The sequence below is a fragment of the Mesoplodon mirus genome, assembly GCF_964341445.2.
Source record: "Mesoplodon mirus genome assembly, chromosome: 20".
Taxonomy (NCBI): Eukaryota; Metazoa; Chordata; class Mammalia; order Artiodactyla; family Ziphiidae; genus Mesoplodon; species Mesoplodon mirus.
In genome coordinates this window covers 29361228-29384660 of record NC_138996.1, presented here as the reverse complement: position 1 = coordinate 29384660, position 23433 = coordinate 29361228, and the positions used below count along the sequence as shown (strand labels likewise).

The window sequence follows — 23433 nt, the reverse complement described above, 5'->3', positions numbered from 1 at the left end:
GTTTTTTACTCTAAAAGCAGCTGCTTAGTAACACAGAAGAATATGAATGGGGGACGGTGGTGTAGACCTGGCTGGAGAGGAGTCTGGGGGCTGGGAGGCTCCCTCTCAGGCCGAGGGGCTGGGGGCACAAATGCTGTGTGTCCGGGCCCTGCCAGGCCTGCGGCTCGTGGCACCGTCCAGTCCGGAGCCCGACGTCCGGACCCTCCTCAGAGCCGACCAGGGCGTAGTAGCTGCTGAATAAATAAATACTTGTGGAAGGAGAGAAAGTCCACGTTCCTCCCCGGACACATCCAGGGGCTAGGAAAGCGTGGCCGCCAGGCCGCCGCGTTTTCCTGCCAGCGGGCTCGCCCACACCTTCTGGGCCTCGGCGGGGCTCCGGGTGGGGGACTTCCCGGGGCACGGGCGGGGGACTTCCCGGGGCGCGGGCGGACGGAAGGGGCTGGCTCGCGGGCGCGTGCACGTCCAGCGCGGGGCCCCCGGGTGGAGCGCCCCAGGCCCGCGCGCGGCGGACGACGACGACGACGGTCGCGGCGGGGGGGGGCGAGGAAGGGGGGGTGCAGTGGCTTCTCCGAATCTGGCCCGAGTTTCCCCCGCGCAGCGGGGCACCGGGGCAGGCAAGTCGCGGCGCCCTCGGACCGCGGGATCCGCCTTCGCTTTCCGCCGCGAGGCTGAGGTCACGGAGGGCCGGGCGCCCTGCAGAGGCCCCGGGGGCGACACCGCCCCGGACGCGCCACTGACGCGCTTTCGAGCGCTGGCTCTGCTTTTCACACTTTCCCACCGCCCGGAACGCCCCGGGGTCCGAGGGGGCGCGGGGGAGCCTTTGTGCCTTCTCGGTTTGCTGGGACCTTGTCTTCCGAAGAGAGCCTCCCCACCCCTTTCCTCTCGAAAGTCTTGTGGTTTCCCTAGAAGTCGGAAGGCGGTGGAGAGGGCTGCGGGGACTTCTCTTTAGCCGCCTTTCCCGTCCCGAAACTCTAAAACCCCAAGTGTTCGGCCGTAGGGAGGGAGATATTTGGGGTCAAGGGGAAGCAGCGAGCAGCGCATTCCTTCTCCGTCTTCCCTCCCACCTGGCCCGCGGCTCCCTTCCGCCCCTGACTCGGGCCGGCGCCCCGGCAGGCGCAGCGTGCCGCGGGAGCGGCAGGGTTAAGCCCTGGAATGTGGCGGCGAGGAATGTGCATGCAGATGAGCGGAGCGAGGGGAGGAGCGGGTGGGGGCGGGCCCCGGGCGGGGCGCATGCTAATCGCATGCAAATGAGGAGACCGTCGCCGCCACGGCCGCAGCTCCGCGGAGCTTCCCGGATCCGAGCCCAGACGGCGGCGGCTCGGGCAGCCTGGGCGCCGCGACCCTCGGCGGCCACAGGGGGACGGGGAGGAGGAGGAGGAGGAAGAGGCGGAGGCAGCGGCGGCGATCGCGAGGAGGAGGAGGAGGAGGGTTCGCTCGCCTGCTCCGACGCAGACATGGTGGACTGATCCCCGGCGGGGCCGAGAGCAGGGTTTCCTGAGGCGCCCCCGCGCGTGGCCCCGCCGCGCCCCGCGCCCCGCAGCCCCTCGCCGGCGCCCGGATCGGGCCGGGCAGTCGCGTTCCCGCCGCGTCCCGCGCCCGGTCCCTATGGAGGCGCCGCTCGCCGGCGAGGCCGCCGACCATGCCTAGGAGGGCCGGGAGCGGGCAGCTGCCGCTACCCCGGGGCTGGGAGGAGGCCAGGGACTACGACGGCAAGGTCTTCTACATCGACCACAACACCCGGAGAACCAGCTGGATCGACCCCCGGGACAGGTGGGCTGCCGAGCCGCGGGTGGGCGCGGGGACCCGCCTCGGAAGCGCGGCGGCGGCTGTTGTCCGGGAGACCTGGCCGAGCGGCGGCGCCCGCGGCGCGGGGGGCGTGGGGCGTCACCGGACCAGGGTGCCGGGAGGGGTCCCGGGAAGGAGGCGCGGGACCGTCTGCCGGAGCCGGGCTGCGTCAGCCGGCCAGGCGCCCTGAAGGGGGCCGGTTGCAGCCGCCCCTTCCAGGGCCCTCTTGGTCACCCGCTCTGCGACGGCCCCGGGACCTTTAGACACTCTGGGCGCAGAGGGAAGGGTGGAATTGACGCCCTGGGCGGTCACAGTGTCCAGTTCACGGACCCAGAGGGGCCCCCTGAGCCCTGCTCCGGGCTCGCCTCCGCCTGAAGTTGGCCAGCAAGAGGCTGGAGGGTCCATTCGGCCTGGGAGGCGGGGCCCGGCCCTGGGCCTCCCGGAGGAGGAGGCCTAAGTGCCAGGCGGGGCCAGCCAGCCGTCCAGGCCACCTGTGGCATCTCTCTGGCCGTCCGTGGCTCCCAGCCTTGCCTGCACGTTCTTGACGGGGCGCGCCATGGTCGGGCCAGAGGCCCTGGGCCTGAGGGGGCCCCGGGCACCCTTCCTTGCTGGGCCCTGGTGGTGGGTGTAACTGACTTTGCCCCCCAGAGTTTCGAGACGCTTGTTTGGGGGTTTACTGCTTAGTGTTTATCTTCACCTGAAAACTTGAACTGACTCTCAGATCTTGAAAAGGCAGATGCTGTGTTGAAGTAAGAAGTGGTGAAATGAACAGTGGAACCGAACCTTGGTTATTGAGGAACGCTGACTTGAGCTTAGCGTGGTTTCTTGTAGTTTTCAACACACTTTTTATTCCTGCTCAGAAGTGAAGAGGAGAAACATAACAATATCATCATCTAAGAAGTTCAGGAACTGAAGTTTAGCTGAATGTTCACAAATGTTGTTTCTCTTTTCCATCTTTCTTTTTACCCTGAAAAGGAAAATTTCTTACAGTTAGAATTATTGGAAGAATAAGAGGAGATTTTCCTAATTGTAAATTTGTAAACTATTAAGGAGGTATTCCTATTTATAAATTTAAATAATATACCATTAGGGATAATTCCAAATTTTGGATGTTTATCATTTCTGAAATTTCTTTCCCCCTTTTTATGGAATGTGGCCTTAGGGGTTTATAACATTTTTAGGTCCTTCTCCTATTAAACATTCCCCCTTTTCTCAATTTGAAGCTGAAATAGTTTCATACTTTATGTTCTCAGTTACTTTTATCTTAAGAATATTGTTTTTGAATGCTACTAAAGAGCAGTTATAAGAAAGTCACAAGTGACATTATAAATTTATGGAACAATCCTTGTTAAATTATCCATGAAGGTATCGGTTTAGGTTTCCCTCTTGAAATGAGAAAAGACACCTGTGCTGAGGTCCTGTCTTGCTCTAGCCTGGCTGCGTGTTGCTGACCTGATGAAAGTTATGACAAGCATCACGCCTTCACAGTCTCTCCAGATGTATTAGTTGTTGTCATAAACTTCACGCTCCAAGCCAGTTATTGCACTTTGAAACTACTTAACAGATAGTAAATTTCAGTGATGATAGTGTGCACCCAACAGTGGCTTTTAAGGCACCTGTATAAATATTTGACTTTTACAGTTGTATGGTAATTATTTCTGCTTTCTGATACATGGAGTTTCAGGTTATTGAAACTGCAATGCATTCTTGAAATATTTAGGCATTTCAGATTCTCTTTTACTTCAATTTACATGTTTTGTTAATATCATCTCATTTGTGTTTACTAGCAAGGATTACAAGACTGTGTAATGCCTGGGTAAAGCAAATAGAAAGTGAAATAAAATTATATGGCTTGGCTTATCTTTATCACTACTTCTTAAACAAGTTAAGCATGTCTTTTATTTAAAATTGTTAATGGATTAACAATTATCATGAGCTCTGTTTTTAAGAAACCGGGTAACCAATTCATGTGATGGGGACAAACAGTTTTGACTAAGGTGATTTGTTATTATTCCAGTTTGCTGTTGGATCTTTAAGTATTTATAAATTTGACCGGTTATACATATTTCTGGATCTCAGTAGTAGAGCTTTAAAAGACATTCTGTGAGATGAGTCAACACTGACATAGTTTAAATTTGGTTGTGTTTTATTTTAGGGCAGTGAAGTGTCTATAAGTCTTGCTAACTAGTGTAAGAGATGGTGGAAGAGGATATTTGGAGAACTGTTACCTCTAGGCAATTTTGTTACACACTTACCAAACATATGGGCAGAGAGGTGTTGCACAGGCCAATTGGAATGTGCCCCTTCTTTTACAGGATCAAATTACAAATCCTGAAAAAAAAGTGACTTGATAAACTGTGGGTCTGCAGTACTTTTGAACTTTTAAATCCATTTCATTAAGATGGGCATGATGATTTACCCAGTCATATTTATGTTAAGAAAGATAATTTTGTGTTTTTCATGGTCTATCAGAATTTGTGAAGTATTTCTGATTGTATAGGTTATTATGCAGATGTCATGGGGGAAGGCTTGGAGATTTCACAAGAACATAATTTTATTCAATAAGTAGTGATTTTAGACTATTGAAGTATTATTTAAAAATGCTTTTAAGCTTTTGGAGGTCCATTACATGATGCAGACTCTGCTGCAATGTGATCAAAGCTTTCCTTGCTCCACCTTTATTAGATGAGAAAGCTTAGATGAGTGTCTGAACCCCTCTAAAGCTCCATTCTTCAACTCTAAAGTGAAGATCATACCACCAACCCCATGGAGATGTTTGGGGGCCCCTAACTACGGCCTCACCAAAGAGTAATAGTTGTAGTGTCGTCATTCCAATTTAGGAACTGACGGATAGTTCCAGTTACCCCTGAAAATAGTAGAGGTACTGCACACATTTTCTCAGTGTTTTCTGTGTGAGAGCCACCCTGCTAAGCTCTTTAACTGTGATCTCATTTCTCCCAGAAGTCCTATGAGGTAGGTGCTGTTATTATCTTCCAGTTACAGATGGGGAAATGGAGTCTCAGGGAGACTGCCATCGTAGTTAAACGTGGAGCCAGGATCCAAAGCCAGATAGTCTGACTCTGGAGCCTGTGTCCTTTGTCATTCCTCTAGTCTTCCTGGACATCTCGGCATGCTCAGGGGTCTCTAGATGGAGGAGAACCTCTTTGCCCAGGGTTGACTTTTCAGGCTGATTGACCAGTCTTTTTTTAAAATTTTTTACTTTTATGCAATTTTTTTTCATTTTATACAATTTTCAAAGGTTACTTTCCATTTACAGTTATTACAAAATATTGGCTCTATTCCCCATGTTGTACAATACATCTTTTTTGTTTTGTTTTTGGTTTTTTTTGCAGTACGTGGGCCTCTCACTGTTGTGGCCTCTCCCGCTGCGGAGCACAGGCTCTGGACGTGCAGGCCCAGCGGCCATGGCTCACGGGCCCAGCCGCTCCGCGGCATGTGGGATCCTCCCGGACCGGGGCACAAACCCGTGTCCCCTGCATTGGCAGGCAGACTCTCAACCACTGCGCCACCAGGGAAGCCCTGTACAATACATCTTTGAGCCCAGCTTACACCCAGTAGTTTGTACCTCCCACTCCCCACCCCTGTGTTACCCCTGCCCCCCGCCACTGGTAACCACTAGTTTGTTCTCGGTATCTGCGAGTCTGCTTCTTTTATGTTATATTCACTAGTTTGTTGTATTTTTTAAATTCCACATAAAAGTGAAATCATACAGTATTTGTCTTTCTCTGTCTGACTTATTTCACTTAGCATAATACCCTCCAAGTCCATCCATGTTGCCACAAATGGCAAAATTTTGTTCTTTTTTATTGCTGAGTAGTATTCCATTGTATATCACATACTGTATACCACAGCTTCTTTATCTGTTCATCTGTTGATGGATACTTAGGTGGTTTCCACTTGACCAGTCTTTCTTGGTCTTCAGAGGTTCCTGTCAACTAGGTAGGATGCTCTGATCCCTGAGCTGGCCACGTAGGGTGAATGCCTTGGGAGTGTGGGTTGGGGACCCATCGAGCTGACCCCATTGAACCACAGTACTAGTCCACGTAGAACTTGGAAGTTCGGTGCACTCTTGAGCACATTAGAAGTTCAGTTTGGGGCTCTGTATCAACCTGCATAGATTACAGTTTTACTCTTAACAGTCTTGACTTTGCCCTTCCTCTCCTCCCCGCCCCCGCTCAATCCTGGGGAAAGCTCCTGTCTGTGACTCCTTGGCAATCCTCCCCACCCTAGGTAGGCCAACTGTTATTTTGCAGGTCTGCTCCCTCACTCACCTCTTATTTTGCTCACCATGGGCACCCTTTGACTGCACCAAATGGTGTTTATGGTGGGCTATAGATCATGGCCAAATGGCCTGGTGCTTTAAAAAAAAAAAAAAAACTATTCAATGTGGGAGAAAAAGGTGGGATGATGGATTTATTTGCCTCTTGGAGGAGTAGGTGGCTAAGGTGGGCAGGGCTCAGAGACAGGATGAGTGGTTTTACGGACTCCCAGTGGAATTCTGTTTGCTTTCCATCCTCGGATTGGACGTTACCCAGGGATACAATAACTTTGTCTAGCTGAACTTAAAAGAGTTACCACCACACAAAATGACTTTACATTAAAAAGGGCTGATAGACCATAATCTCTGGTTTATGGCTTGGATCAGATGTTGAGCAACCTGTACTTTCTAATTGAAGGGAAGAAATCCTGGGGGCTGGGGCTGGGGGACAATGAGGAGGAAGAGGATGTCAGCTGGGTGTCACCAGTGTCTGAGTTAACTTTGGCTCTCCACGCCCAGTTTGTGGCACCTGGTTAGGCTGTATGCAACTCTCTGCTGTCTTTCTTTCAAAGTCAAAGCAAGTAATTCTGCTACACCTACTTACTGCTGGAGTGTGAATTCTTCAAAAGACCTAATTGCTTATTCCTGCTCTCTGTATCCTTTGTATCTGGTAGATGTTAAATGAATGTTGGTTAGGCCAGTTGATACAGAAAGTTTGTGAAGTTGATGAAAGAATAGTACTAGTTGAGCTACTCTTGTTTCCAATTTCTTGTTGTTGGGTTTTCATAACTATAGCCATAACCACCAACAACCAGAGACAATTGATTTTCCAGTTAGATTAAAAATAATGAGAGAATTAAGCTGCCACATTTTGACTAACAGTATAAATATGTGAATCACTTATAAGAGCAGAGAACACAAAATCAGCCCCAATAGTTTTAATCACAACCGCCCTTGTCATAGATTGCTGGGAGTCATCCCTCTCCAGGCTCTGTCCAAGTCTGGGTGCCAAGTGGTTACTATGATTTCAGTGATTATGGTATTTGAAGTGTGGAGAGGTTCTTAAAAGAAGTTTTGTTTTTTTTTTTAAAAATCACTATGGGAAGCCCTAATTTAAACTAAACTGTGCTGTCTTCCAAAAATTCCCGACAGAATATTTCTTGTTTTCAACAGTTTGCTGTGATGTTAGCTGGAGTGAGCAGTGGTTGCCTAGTCCATGACTGAGGTTTCTTCTCTGACTTTACTAGTCCATAGTTTGCACCTTAATTTTGTTGGAACTCTCAGGACAATAATTGCATTGTCAAGAAAGACTATTATTTATAAATAAGTAATTTTTTCTTTTTTTTTTTTTTAGCAGCAAATCACTAAGTTGTGAGCTACGTAATCAGCCACTGTGACATGTGGCCTTCAAGCAAGCCAGGATTTCAGTTTCCTGTGGGCAAGCCCTGGTGGGCTGGCAAAAGTGTAGAAGCCGCCCTGCAGCCTGACCAGGCTCTGTGCTGCCTGCCTCTGGGGCCTGGAGATATTGCCTTGTGGATGGCACTTGCTCAGTTTTTCGGAGTAGTTGTCTGTAGGAAAATGATGCCACCACTCTAGAGGAGTGTGACCAGCCTCATTTTGCCGATGGGAGTTACCAAAATGTAGGAAACAGTGTTAGCCCTAATGAAATGTAACTTCCTTGAGATAGGGGCCCTAGGCTTGTGTGTGCTCCGGTCCTATGAACTTGACTGAAATTGGTTGAACTGATTTCTTGTTAGAATTTTGGACTAATTTCTTCATCCATTTCTTTTTTTTAAAATAAATTTATTTACTTTTTGTTTATTTATTTTTGGCTGCACTGGGTCTTCGTTGTTGCGCGCGGGCTTTCTCTAGTTGTGGTGAGCGGGGGCTACTCTTCGTTGCGGTGCGCGGGCTTCTCATGGCGGTGGCTTCTCTTGTTGCAGAGCACGGGCTCTAGGCGCATGGGCTTCAGTAGTTGTGGCACATGGGCTCAGTTGTGGCTCGCGGGCTCTAGAACACAGGCTCAGTAGTTGTGACGCACGGGCTTAGTTGCTCCGCGGCATGTGGGATCTTCCCGGGCCAGGGCTCGAACCAATGCCAATCCCCTGCATTGGCAGGCGGATTCTTAACCACTGCGCCACCAGGGAAGCCCTCTTCATCCATTTCTGAAGCTCCTGTTACTGGAAAAATCACCACAGAAGTATAAAGAGTAGGAAAGGGATTTTTAAAGGCACAGTGTGTGTATAAGTTGTGGGTTAAAAATGATTTCCCGAATATATAGCTTCAGAATGTTTTCAGTGTCTTTTTTCCCCAGTTATTTATTTTTTATTGAGATAAAAACATCACATAAAATTAGCCATTTTAAAGTGTACAGTACAGGATTTTTTTTGGTATATTCACAGTGTTGTGCAACCATGATCATTATGTAATTCCTGAACATTTTTATTACCCCTAAAAGAAACCCTGTACCCATTAAGAGCTCACTCCCCATCCTTCCCTCACCCCTGCTGCCTTTGGCAACCCCTAATCTACTTTCTGTCTCTATGTTTTTGTCTCTATGTTTCTGCCTATACTGGACATTTCATGTAAATGGAATAATACAGTATGTTTCCTTTTGTGTCTGGCTTCTTAATGACATTTAGCATAATGTTTTCAGGGTTCATTCATGCTGTAGCATGTACCAGTATTTCATTCCTTTTTATGACTTTGAATAATAACTTGTATGGCTATACCACACTTTGTGTATCCATTCATCGGCTGTTGGACATTTGTGTTTATTCTACTTTTTGGCTATTATGAATAATACTGCCATGAACATTTATGTATAATTTTTATATGAATGTATGTCTTCAGTTCTCTTGGATAAAATACCTAGAAGTGGAGTTGCTGGGTCATACGTTAATTCTATGTTTAACTTTTTGAGGAACTGCCAAACTTCCATAGCGGCTGCACCACTTACCTCCCCACCAGCAGTGTATGAGTGTATGAGTGTGTGAGTGTGTGTGTGTGTGAGTCTGTGAGTGTGTGAGTGTATGAGTGTTCCAGCTTCTCCACACCCTCACCAACACTTGCTCTTTTCTTTTCTTTTCTTTTTTTAGCATTTCTGGTGGGACGAGCTAGTATCTTACTGTGGTTTTGCTTTGCATTTCCTGCAGTGTTTTGATAGCCTCAATATGACCCAAGTTTTCCTCCTTTATTCTAGCCTTTTAGCCTTTGCCGCTCTACCCACCTTTTTTGTGTCTCCTAATAGGCAAAGGAAGAAGAGTTCGGGTGAATTAAAAGTAGAATCTACTGGCAATGTCCATATTAATTTTTGTCTTCATTTCAAATATAATATATTTTAAGAGGCATAGATGTGAATCACATAGATAATGAATCATAATGTGTGCGTGTATGTGTACAGCCAGCTTATTCAAGATCATTTGCTGCATAAAAGCTTTAAACTAGTAATATATAGTAAGAATTAAAACCATTTTTATTAATTTTTTTAAAGCAGTTGGAGGAAACCTAACAAACATAGCCTCAGCCAGGTGATCAAGGTAAATGTCAACAGTGATAAGTCGTGTTGATGTACCATTGATGTGATGACCACTTTTTCTTTGCGATCTTTCTCCCAAAAAACTATCAAAACCCCAGTCTAATCGTGAGAAAAAACACCCACTAAATCTCAATAGAGGGCGTTTCACAAACTGTCTGACTAGTATTCCTTAAAACTGACGTGGTCATCAAAACCAAGGAATGTCTGAGAAACTGTCACAGCCAGGAGGAGCCTAAAGAGACAGGGTGTCCTGATGGGATTCTGGGACAGAAAAAGGACATTACATAAAAGATAAGGGAATCTGCATCTTGGTTAATAACAATGTATCAATGTTGGTTCATTAATTTTAATAAATGTACCACTGCAATAGGGGAAACGGAGGGTGGGATGTATGGAAACTGTATTAACTGCGTGCTTTCTGTAAATCTAAAACTGTTCTAAAAAAATTAGTTTACTTTAAAAAAAAATTACAGAAAAACACACAAAACAGTTGGAAGTGTTTTTCTTTAGTCAAAGTGGCTGTACTATATAATTATGGTTTTTTGGTATACTTGAAAAGCAGGGGTGGGCTAACTATGGCCCAAGGGCCAAATCCCAGCCTGCAGCCTTCTTTTTGTGCAGCCCTCCAGCTAAGAATGGGTCTTACATCATTAAAGGGTTGTAAAACAAACAAATAAAAACAAAGAAGAATATGTGTCCAAGATTGTATGTGACCCATAAAGCCTTAAATATTTACTCTCTGGCCCTTTCCAGAGCCTCTGATGTAAAGTGAGATGATAAAGTCTTTGAAATATTTTATTCAAACATTTAAAAGAAATATTAGTCTTATATGATAAAATGGCATGTTGATCAGTGATCATTGATCATAGCTTTCACAAATCACTTGGACTCTAGGCACTGTTGTATAAAAATAAATCAGACATGGATGCCGAATTGGAGGAGTTGCTTTGCTTCTCTTATTACTTTTCTTCTAATGACATGCAGCATGCTACTTAAAGTTTTCCAAGCCCATTCTTCTCTGATGTAACTGGAATTATACGTAGGGACAGGAGAGAAACAGGCAAAAAACCCCACAAACTTTTGAAAGTACCATAGTTGTTTGTTTACAGTTTACTCTTGGCAGTATAAATGTAACAGTGATCTGTTTTGATCGTTGGAAACACTGACTTTCTTGGGACGTATTGATAGTATTTATAAAATCATACAGTTGGTGATGGTGATCAAATAGAAAATAATTCCAGGTACTGTCTTTACAAAGCTGGTGCCTGTCCCAGTTACAGGTGTTTCAAGGATGCCCTGAGGGGCTAAAACTGTTTCACACTGCAAATAATTTCTCCTATACTATTAACCCGGATGTCAGTCAAGAAATCATGGTTCTGAGAAGACAGCAGTGAGTAGCGTTGAGAACGGAGCCCACTGGGAAGTAGACCAGCAGCAGAGTAACCGAGCTAAGCCCTGGGAGCTGTTGCTTTACTCCTGTAACACGGGAGGAACTACAGTGGTCCCAGTAGAGAATTGGCACAGAGATGTACATTTAACCTGCTTTGATCTCACTGGGGGTGGAGGCAGGAGATTTCGTTTTGAAGAAATGTAGACATTATTTTGACTTAATAGTGACTTTTAGCTAAATAAGTCTCCCTAGTATTATATTTCTGGAAAAACGAGTGTGTTGGGATTTAGCAGGCGGAGAGGCTTTCCTCAGAGCCACGGGTGCCTCTCTGCTCGTGGTGTTTTCTCTGGGGTTCAAACTTGAGTAGTGACAGTTCACGTTGTAGGAAAGGTTGACCTAAAGAGATTTGTGCTATCCACTCCTGATGAAGATTCTGACTCAGTGAGCGACCGTGGAATTACTTTACTGATACTGCTCCGTTTTATGCAGGAGGGTAACTTTATTAAGTGGCACTGATATTCAGTAAAGTAAGTTTAAAGCATGGTAGGAAAAGTTTACTCTCAAAACTTTGAAGAGCACACAGTTTCATTTAGTACCGAAATTTACTTTGCAGTTTTCTTAGTGTTTTGGTTTTAAATAGAGATAAATTTTTTTTTCTTTGAAATTATGACAGTGAAGGAATGTGTGGAATCCGTATTGTACGTGGTATCCCTGGGTTGTCAGTTTGGCCAGCTTCTAGGTCCAGGTTTGCTCATTTTTGGCTGGTCAGTAATACTCTCTACACTTTATTCTTTCCCTTTTTGCTGATTTTCAGGGTGTTTGAACTTGTTAGAAACAGATCATTAACTTCCTCCCCTCATTGCCTCCCCTCCCCCTTTTCTGCTAAGTGACACAGCTAGTGACAGCTCTCAGAGGACAGTATGACTCTAAACCGGTATTTAACTTGGCTGAGTGTTTAACATAACATTACTGTCCTGTTTTGCTGTTGCAGCTCCGAAGACTACAAAGCTAACTTGATTTTCTAATATCCCTTCAGTCCTTTTCCCCTCTAAAGGTATGCCTTTAGATTGTATGTGGATACATTCCTGAGAGATTTCTTGATGTCTCATATGTAAGGAGCATCCGTGTGTCTGCATCAGTTATGTTCTCATAAATTGATTTCAAGTCAGTTGGGGGTGGAGACCTGCTTTGCGTGTGTACTGTTCCTTTGTGCCCCCTGCTTAGCCTGCCTGTCCCCCCAGGGACACTTAGGAACACAGAGCCCATACTCATGGAAATGAAATGCAAGTTTTTGAGGGACCCTTGCCTTCTTCCAGAAGCTTCCACAATCTGTCCCCAGCCTACTTTTACTGACTTGGCCTCCTAGCCATCCGCTCACTCATTCATTCATTCAGCCATTCATCAAACATGTATTGAAAACTCTATGTGCCAAGTACATGTATCTTAGGGACATAGCAATGAATAAAATCTGCAAGGTCTCTACTTTGATGGATTTTATATTCTACTTTGAGGGAGACAGATTATAGAGGCAGTACTGAATGTGTCTTGACGAAAATAACCAAGGTGCAGTGATAATGCTGTCAGTGGGAGCTACTTTGAGTGGAGTGGTCAGGCCTTTCCGAGGAGCTGACAATTTAGCTGAGCCATGAGGATAAGAAAGCACCGTCCACGTGAAGATCTGGGGGAAGAGTCCAGGCAGAGGAGCAGGTTAGGTTCCTAGCCCTGCTCTGTCTAGTATTCCGTGTGATAGCTGCTAGGAGTATGTGGCTCTTTAAATGAATCAAAATTAAATAAAGTTAAACATTTAGTTCCTCAGTCTCACTAGCCACATGTTAAGTGCTCAATAGCCACGTGTGCAGATATAGAGCATTTCTGTCGATACAGGAAGTTCTGTCGGACTGCACTGTCCCAAAGTGCCAGGGAGGTTGGTATGTTCAAGGAACTGAAAGGGAGCTGGTGTGGCTGCAGGGCAGAGATGGGGGTGGGGGAGTGGGAGGGCTTATGACAGGAGGCAGAGAGGTCAAAAAGGCCTGTATGTATGCCTTGTAGACCATCAACATTTTAAGGGCATCCAGGAGCCATTGGAGAGTTCTCAGTTGAATGGAGGAATGATGGTGTGTGTGTGTGTGTGTGTGTGTGTGTGTGTAAATATGTTCTTACCCATTTTTTAAAAAAGAGATCATTGCTCTGCGGACACGGAATCATAGCAGCTATTTCAGTGATATAATCCAAATGAGAAACAATCAGACCTTGAACTGGAATGGTGGCTTTGGCAATGGATTGGGGATATGTTTTTTAGGTGAAGGTGAAAGAACTTACTCATGCTTTAGATATGTGAGGCATAAGGAAAAGAGAGGGATGAAGGATTTACTGATTTACGGATGGGAAAAAGACCAAGGAAGGAATATGGTTGGTTGGTATCCAGTTACATCAGCGATCCAGAGTTCTGTTGCAGATTTATAGGTCTGAGATGCCTGTTAAGACATGTACGTGGAGATATCTGATAGGCAGCTGGATATAGAGTCTGGAGTTTGGGAGACAGCTAAATTTGGGTATACATAGATCGTATTTTTAAATTGTGGGATGGGATGAGACTCTTGGGAGAGAAGGAAAAGAAGAGGTCCCAGGACTGAGCCCTGAAGCATGCCAGTGTTTTGGGGGGAGTGAAACCTTGTTCCAGCCGAGATGGTGTATTTGTTCTCACTGGAACATACCTTATACTTTCCACCACTGTGCTAAAGATGATGATGATAATGATGTATGCACCATTTGTTGAGCCTTCATATATGTCGTTTCAGGCTCCATGATGGCAGGTCCTGTGTCTGTCTTGTGCACTGTTGTATTTCAGTTCTGTGCAAGCTCTTAATAAATACTTACTGAATAAATGAAACCTTTGACAGGAACCATTAGCACCCCCATTTTAGGAAACTGAGCTTAATAGGTAGTGTCTTGTCTCAGGGCACAAAGCTGTTAAGGAGAGGTGGCAGACCTCACCTATGTCTGTCTGACTCCAAAGCTGTGCTTTTTGCTGTGTGTGACCTCCAGGTACTACTCAGAAGAGCCCTTGGCCTTGGGTTTGGGGTTGGAGGTCACAGCTCCCCTGGAGGACTTAATTTCAACACTTGAAGCTTTCCTCGACAGCTCAGCCCCAGATCAGCTCTTCCAGATTCTTTAATAGAACTCTCTCTCTTTTCCATTGATTTAAATCCTAATGGGCAATCTGTTGTCTGAGATTGCCTTGGTTTCACAAATGCGTAAATACAGACCTTGATTGGAATTCTTTTTTACCTTGACTCTTGTAGTTGAGCTTAAGTCCTGAGGGGAAAAATCATCTCCTTCTGTAAATTGCCTTGTTAGAGTTTGCTTTACACTACTTAGATTTGTATTCAGGCTCTGGCCTTGGTAAAAGGGAAGTGATAGAAACTTAGTGAGAGTATGGTATATTTTTGTTTGATTTATTTATGCTGTGAAACTTACCTGGAAGAATATAAGCCCTTCACTAAAATGGTGGTTATAAAGGAATCTTTAAACCTGTACACTCCTTATCCCTGTCACAAGCTACCCGTTTTTTGTATTTGTGATAGCTGAACAATATACTCTGTAACTGCTGCTATTTGGGAATCTAGTATTCTTACATTTCTACTTTTGACTCCGTTTGAGATCCAAGTTTGTGAATTTTAATTAAATGCTTAGATTATGCATGTGAAAAATCTTTTGTTCCTGTGTTGCTATGAGCAACAGTTGTTAAAGTTAATCTCCCTTTTTAAAGGAATTGTGGGCAAATAAATACATGAATTTGAACAGGTTAAAAAAGGTCATCATTTAACGTTGTGAATGTTCTGCCTATAAAATAGTTACTATGACCATAATGATCATGGTGAAGGGAAGAATGCGGTAGAAGTGAATAATCATCCGACACTTTGACAAAACATTCCTAAAATACTATTCAAATGAGGAAAGACTACAGGCTGTAGCCGAGTAGCCAAGCGTTGAGTCGTCCGACTGCGTTTACTGTTGTGGCCGAAAAGAAGCCGTGTGTAGTGGTTTGCATAGAAAACCCATGATTTATCTGAAATTTCCCAACTTTCGTTTTTTTAAAAGCTGTCTCTCGTCCTCCCCTCACCACACTTTATCTCCTTCCTAAAGACTTCTTTTGTCCCGATGGTATTTGTTTCATTGCTCTCCACCCTACTTCAGCCTAAATTTTCCTGACTCCTGGTGACTGCTTGCTATTTGACTCTGCTGTGTGATTTTTCAATTATACTCCTTTGTGCTGGTTAAACGAGCAGTGTTTACCTAAATTAGCAGCGGTAGTGAAGGCACAGGTTGGCCCATCTGAAGGGAAGTCCAGAGCTGGCCCGGCAGTGGAGGCTGCTGGATGGATTTCCCTGAGTTCACTCTCCGGAAGGGCGCTAGGAATCGGGCTGGACTGCGGAAGTCAGCTCCCCAGCTAGAGGCACGAGGGCTGGGAACGGGCCGGTTTAGGGATTTATAGTGATAATGTAATTGATTCTCCGTTGGGGAATGCAGGACTCAGTGAAGAGACGCCCTTTGTCCGCATCCTGCATTCTCGCCTCTTCCCCAGCTCACTCTTGAGAACAAACCCTGAAGCACTAGCCCTTTACACAGTTTGCAGGCACAGGCATAACTTTCTTCTTTAAGATTTCAGCAGAACCTGCGGAGCCTGTGCACCTTAAGGAGGGGATCAGGCACCTCCTCCCAGGCATCTCTAGGTCGCCATCTGTGCCCTTTTTTTTAAGATTTTTTTTTGATATGGACCATTTTTAAAGCCTTTATTGAATTTGTTACAATATTGCTTCTGTTTTATGTTTTGGTTTTTTGGCCACAAGGCATGTGGGATCTTAGCTCCCCAGCCAGGGATCGAACCCACACCCCCTGCATTGTAAGGCGAAGTCTTAACCACTGGACCGCCAGGTAAGTCCCCTGTGCACCTTTGCATGTTAGGAAACAGTGATTTCTTTTTTTGAAACAAAAGTTTTATTTTAATTTTGAAAATTTAAATTGGATTTTTATATTTTTAATATGTCAGTTTTAAAAGCACAGATATAATGTTAGGATGTTAATTCTAAAATATTCTGGGATAAGAGTGAGAATTTAAATGAGCATGTAATATTTGAGATGGGTATTCACTTAACTCATTAAGGAAGGTTTTTATATGTAAATCATGGAAAACCATGCCTCTTGTATATGAGGCTCATTTCCTTTCCACTATTGTCAATTCTTGTTCAGAGTTCCATATTTAACTCAGAAACTCAGATAGTCATTCATAGTGATAATTATATAGTTCTTAAGCAGTCCATTCAAGGAACTTGCATTTGTTTGTTGAAGCGTTTTAAAGAAAGTCACAACAGAAATAGAAGTCGCTTGAACCTCTGGTTTCATCACGATATCAGAAGTAATGTCCTAGTAATGGAGGTAAAGTCACCTTTGGAAGTATAGAAAGGACACTTATAGTACTTTAAAATTAAATCCTTCTAAGTTAGTTAATAATTTGGGGATTTAGAAAAAAACAGGAAAGGTGGCTTTCCTTTTCTAGTCTTGAAGGGTCCTGTTTGTTGAAAAACTAGTTATTTTAGAATTTTCAAGGTCACAGGGTCAGCTGCCTGAAGGGTTGTGTATGTACGTATATATATAAATTTTATTGAAAACCACCTTTATTCATGTTAAATAATCATGGCGCATAGAATGAAATACTATGAATTGATAAAGAAATATGGGTACTGAGACACAAAGATCTCTACTATGATTCCATTTGAGTTAAAACACACACACCCTCAGGCTTCCCTGGTGGCGCAGTGGTTAAGAATCCACCTGCCGGGCTTCCCTGGTGGCGCCGTGGTTGAGAGTCCGCCTGCCGACGCAGGGGACGCGGGTTCGTGCCCCGGTCCCGGAAGATCCCACATGCCGCGGAGCGGCTGGGCCCGTGAGCCATGGCCGCTGAGCCTGCGCGTCCGGAGCCTGTGCTCCGCAACGGGAGAGGCCACAACAGTGGCCTTTTGCGTACCGCAAAAGAAAGAAAAAAAAAAAAAGACATAAAAAGAGAGACAGTGTTGCACATAACTAATCAAAAATTAGTATCCTGAATGAATAAAGGTCTGTAATTCAGTAAGTAAAAGAAAAGATACCAAAAATTACAGCCAGTTCTAAGAAGAAGAAAACAGATTGGTTAATGAATGTATGGCAGAATCTCACTTTCACTAGTAATAAGGGAAATGCAGAGGAAAACACCAGTGAAACACCAACTCATTGTCATCAGATTTACTAAAATTAATAAGCCTGATAACACTCAGATGTGGAGAGGATGTGGGGAAATAGCTTTCATCACTGCTGATATAAGTGTGAATTGATAATACTACTAAGATAGCAACTAGCAATGTATGTCAGTTTAAACATTTGCGCTCCTATAAGCCCAGGATGCTACTTAGTATATCCGAGAGAAACTCTTGCACTATGTACAAGCAAGTTCATTGTAGCATAATTTATAAAAGCAGAAAATTGTTAACAATCCAGATGTGCATCAATAGGGGACTGTATTAAACAACTTTCATGATTTAGTCATATAATGGAATGCTATACAGCAGTTAAAATAAATGAACTAGAATCTTCCTACATATATCAGCATAGATAAATCTTGAGGATAGGGTTTAGAGAAACAAGGCAAGTTTCAGAAGTATATGTATGGTATAGCATTCATGTTAAATTTTTTAAAAACCTGCAGAACTAGGGTGTATAGCATTTAGGGATACATATGTATGTGGTCAAGATTTAAAAACAGGAATGGTCGGGACTTCCCTGGTGGTCTAGTGGTTAAGCATCCGCCTTCCAAAGCAGGGGACTTGGATTTGGTCCCTGGTGGGGGAACTAAGATCACACGGGACAACTAAACCCACTCACTGCAACTACTGAGCCCACGCGTTCTGGAGCCCACACGCCACAACTAGAGAGAAGCCCACGAGCTGCAAAGAAGAGCCTGTGCACCGCACCGAAGATCCCTCGTGCCACAACTAAGAGGGATTTATTTGGCTGTGCTGACACAGCCATGTAAATAAATAAATAGAATTAAAAAATGAAATGAAATGAACACAGGAATGGTCTACCCTGACATCAGGATAGTAATTGCCTCTAGGGAAGGAAAGGTGTAAGGGGGTCTGTCCTGAAAGGTGTCTATAATTCTTTATATTTTTAAATCTGAAGGCAAGAATGGTAAAATATCATTCCCTAAATCTTGGTATTGTAGATATGGATGTTCATTTGTGGGTTTTTTTGGTGTTGTTGTTATATATTAAATACACATATTGAATTTTTTCATATACGTTTTTACTATGTAGAGATAATTTGTACTTTAAGCTATTAATATAATGAATTTTATTAATAGATTTCCTAATTTTGAATTTTGGTATACAGCCCACTTGGTCATTTAAAAAAATGTATTGCTGTATTCTCTTTGTTAGTATTAGGATTTTTACATTAATATTCATGAGAGTAGTCTAATTTTCTAATTTTTTTCTTCTCCTCTTTTCGTGCTCCCTTGATCAGATGTTGTTCTAATGTTATGCTGACTTCCTGAAAAGAATTTGGAAGCTTTCACCGTTTTCCATGGAACAGTTCAACTATCATTGAAATTGTGTGTTCCTTGCAGTTTGGTAGCGTTCACATTCATGACTTTTTTGATCTCGTACTTTTTCTGGAGGATTAGTTCTTGGATAACTGTTTTGGTATCTGTGTGACTGATTAGATTTTTCCCTGTCTTCAGGGATCAGTTTGGTATTTATATTTTCCTGGAAAATCATCAGTGTTTTCCAATTTATTGGACAAGATAATCCCTTAACATTCTTTTCCTTTCTACGGTATCTCTGGTTGTTTTCCTGTTCTCATTTATTACCTAGTGTATTTGTACTTTTTCATTTTTTTCTTTTCAGTTTAGGTTCCCTAATTGCTCAGCTTTTCGTCTATCTTTTTAAAGTAACCAACCTGAGTTTATTGTTATTATTTATTTTTCCAATTCAGTACTTTCTGCTTTTTATCTTTATTCCTTCCTTCCTTCCTTCTGCTTTTTTCATTTTTTGTAACTTCTTGAGATTGTTTGATTTATTGTCATTATTACTTAGTTAGTAGTATTAGCAGTTAAAGCTCTGGATGTTCTTTTTCTCTGACGGGGTTCAGGCACACACCTGAACCTATCATATTCTTCCACGACCGTCAGCTCTTCATCAAAGTTAGTATAAAAATAACGGGTCTGACTGTTTCTTTGGATCTTCATTTCCTTCTGAAGGCTCCCATTGTCACATAAAACTTACTAACTAAATTTGTGTGCTCTTCTGTTAATCTCTGTCCGTTTAATTTTTAGACCCTACCAGGGACCCTAAGCGAGTTGAGGAAAACTTTGTCCTCCCCTACAGATTACAGATCCCTGCTGTAGTTGTATTCGAGCTTCTGAAATGTTATGATTTCATGGTTCTTTTGTACTTAATCATCAGCATTCAGTTTGAATTCCTCTTTACGTCAGAATTTAGAATCTATGGTAGCTCAAACCTCTCCACAAAAGCTTAAAAATTACTAGACGCACTAAATTTTTCAGATGCAGCGTGTGGCCAAAGAAATCATCCCAAGTGTGGGAAATGTCCCCAGGGCTACACCCCCGCCAAGGTGAGCCTGACTGTCCTCAGAGTAGCTGAGAAGCCCCCGTCTTGGCCATTCAGGTGTTCAGATAGCTTTTGTCCACTGCAGAGCAGAACTGGGTGAGAATCGGTTATTGTTCTGGATTGCTTGAGAGATGATTCCAGTGCTGCTCTTCCAGGGTGATGTGTGCAGTAGTGAAGACTTGCTCCTGGGAGCTTGCTCCTACGTCTAATGCTCTGGAATCCTATTGTGGCAGAGAAGAGCATCAGATGCAGTGACCTTGGTGACCTTCCCAACCCCACAGGCATCCTGGGGCTCCTCTAAATACCCAGTACCTGCCTCAAAATATGACTTGGTGGCTGATATGTGATGTTCTTTCTACCCACTCTTGTCATTTTCAAGGCAGATAAACCTAGACATTTCTTAGGAATAGCAGAGAAACTTTAGAACTTTATAGGATTTACATATTACTGTATTTTCAGGTCAAAGGATAGTTTACCTTTTACATCAAACCTGGTTGCGTGAATGCGAAAAATAACTGTGGTTTGGAAAGTCTTCCATGGTTTATGTATGCACACGCTAGTTTACTTTTATTTATGTGTGAGAATGGGAGAAGAATTGTGAGAAGGAAGCAGAAGCTGTATCAACATTCTCTATTATGTTCTACACTCTAAGATTTGTTGCATTTTGAATTAGGTGCAGGGTTCAGTGTGTGCCTGTTTTTAGTATTTCAGGTCTTTATTGCTCTACACTTAGTGGCTTAAATGGGTGCTGACTTGACTAACACAAGGCGTTGTGTGACTCCCATGCTTACTTCACCTTGGACTTCCTTTGTAGTATGATACCATGTTTTTCTAGCCAGAGCGGTTTTTCCAATGTCTGTGTTATGTTTCAGGCTCTCCACTCTCTCCACTTGGAATTCTTGTATCCCTCTTCCTTATAAGCCACGTCCTGTGGATTTGTTAAGAGATAGTTTAAGTGTTCAGTCTCCTGAAATACATCTTTTAATTCTTTGTTCGGTCTCATCTGCCTCGGATACTTAGTATATGCCAGTTGTGGAAATTCTGACCCTTCTGTTGAAGACTGGTTCAGGAGTGGACATGTGGCCTATTCTGGCCTGTGAGAGGTGAGGGGAAGTCCGCCTGAGGCTAGGAGACAGCTGGAGAAGGGCACAGTTTTTCCTGTTCTCCTCGATGTTGTTTTGCCCGGACGTGTGGCCTGGAGCCATGGTCCGCGTCTTGCTGCCAGCCTAAGAATGAAGCCAGCACGGAGGACGGCGGAGTACAGATGGACTGAGATGAGGTCCTTAGTGGCGTTGTTGAGCCACTGAAACCATCAACCCTAGAGTCCCCAGCCATCCTTGTGTGAGGCGAGATGACAGCTTTTCTTATTGTTTAACCAGCTTCAGACCAAAAGCTTTCACTTGCAGCAGAAACCTCACCCCTGCCCCTCTGTGTTGTGTTGTGGTTTTGGAATCTGACGGAATCAGAATGCTGGTTCTTCTGTTTACTTGGTAGCTTTGTGATCTCGTGCAATGGTGATATTAACTATGGCTTAGAGAGGGCTTAACTTTGTTTTGGTGCCAACATAATATTATCAGTTAATCCTTTTATGTTACCATTTCATAGATGAAGAAAACTGAGGTTGAGAGTAATTGAGCTTGTGAGTGAGTAGGGCCTGAAACAAAACAGATCTATTTGACCCAGTTTCTCAGAGCCTCACTGTTTAATGTGGAAAATGGCGATATTATGTGTAATGCCAAGCTCATAGGATCGTTGGGAGGATTAAATGAGATAATTTAGAGCATTGTAGTACAGGGCCTGTTACATAGACATCGTTCAATAATAGCCGCTGTTATTATTACCGCCGTTGCCGTTGTCACATTCCTTGTTGTGTGCCCGTCGCTTAGCTTGGTGGGCATGTTTTGGGCTCTTGATAAGTATTTGCCGACTCATGAATGATTCAATGACACATTTCGCCAATTCTGTCAATTATAGCGTTCAGGCATATGTGCCTCATCGTGCGTGCCATGTGACCGCTTCCCTGAGATCTCTGGCCTTTCCTGTGATGTTAATTTCATGTTCCTTGAGGGTAGGGAGCCAATACCACTTGGCTCAGTGCCACCACTGAAGTTTTTTAAAAATCTAGTACTTGGCATACTAAGAAGTGTTTTTCAAGAAGCTTCTGTTTGCAACAGTTGGCCACTTTTATTCATTATCACCATTTTCATAGGAATTGAAAGTTTTTGTTTGTTTGTTTTTTGCGGCACGCGGGCCTCTCACCGCTGTGGCCTCTCCCGCTGCGGAGCACAGGCTCCGGACGCGCAGGCTCAGCGGCCATGGCTCACGGGCCCAGTCGCTCCGCGGCATGTGGGATCTTCCCGGACCGGGGCACGAACCCGTGTCCCCTGCCTCGGCAGGCGGACTCTCAACCACTGCGCCACCAGGGAAGCCCAGGAATTGGAAGTTTTGTAAACTATCGCACTGTTACCAGTTTTGGGGACCAGATTAATAGAATGAAGAGAATTTACTTACGGATCACTCCTTAAGTGTCTCTTTTCCTTGTATAACACTTCATGTCAGAGAAACTAAAAACATTCTTTATCAACATTTCCTTTATTCATCAGATTTTCACTGAGGCATGAAAAGAATTATAGTGTATCCATCTCATGAGTTTGTCAGTAACTTCTTTTGCTTCTTGAGAGATACCTGAATCAGAATTCTAGTCTGAATTTCTGACTTCTAGCTTATTCTTTTCTTATTCACTACTCCAAACTTTCTCTCAGAAATTATACATATGGGACTTCCCTGGTGGCACAGTGGTTAAGAATCCGCCTGCCAATGCAGAGGACATGGGTTCAATCCCTGGTCCGGGAAGATCCCACATGCCGTGGGGCAACTAGGCCCCTGCGCCTGCACTCTAGAGTCCGTGAGCCACAACTACTGAGCCCACGCGCCTCAACTACTGAAGCCCGTGCGCCTAGAGCCTGTGCTCTGCAACAAGAGAAGCCCCCGCTCGTCACAACTAGAGAAAGCCTACGTGCAGCAACAAAGACCCAGTGCAGCCAAAAAAAAAAAAAACCCAGAAATTATACATATGTGTTTTTTCTAAGACAACACACGGGAACAGTGGCCATTCCATTCTGTCTGCCCTCTGCATGAGAAGATCATGGTACAGGTGTGAGAGACCTTGCAGGGCTAGATTAAGATAAGTGGGGCTGGAACAGCCCAATAAACTCAGTTTCTTTATTTTAATCCATTGCTTTATTGTTGTAGCAGTCTATTTTTTCCCCCTAAATTACAGTTCTATACCGTATAACTCTGCTATATTTATATTACCTGTAGAAAGGGAAGGCATTTTGTGTGTAGGCTTAATAAATTCACAAATGCTTTTCAGGCCTGGTTTTGTTTTATTCTGTTTTTAGGTATTTTATGACGAATATATATGCATTTTTATGAGGAATTAGCTCTGATTTGCTAATGATGATGTGCGGTTGTGATATATGACTGTCTTTTATTTTCTAACTATGCTGAAGACCTATGGCAACACTGGTGGTGTCCAAGGAGATCATGGGTCCTTTTGGTCTTAGGGTTCACGACTGAAAATGACTTGTGAGCCCTTGAAATACCTTAATATTTCCCTTCTTTCTTTTAACCGACCACCTTCTTGAAGTAGTTCTTCCACACTCAACATTCAACCGATATTTCTTGGGCATATGCTCAGTAAGTGATGTGACTGATGGCTGACCACTTCTTTTTTTTTTTTTTTTTTTTGCAGTACATGGGCTTCTCACTGTTGTGG

The 23433-nt window shown here is 44.1% G+C and overlaps 1 protein-coding gene across 1 annotated transcript in view; it reads left to right on the top strand.

The window, feature by feature from the left end:
* The first annotated feature begins 1268 nt into the window (after positions 1-1268).
* WWC2 (WW and C2 domain containing 2) overlaps positions 1269-23433 on the top strand; it is a 148076-nt gene continuing 125911 nt past the window's right edge. The window contains exon 1 of the mRNA XM_082608391.1: positions 1269-1770. Within this exon, the coding sequence (XP_082464517.1) occupies positions 1640-1770 (131 nt within the window). The 5' untranslated portion in view covers positions 1269-1639. The remainder of the gene's footprint in view (positions 1771-23433) is intronic.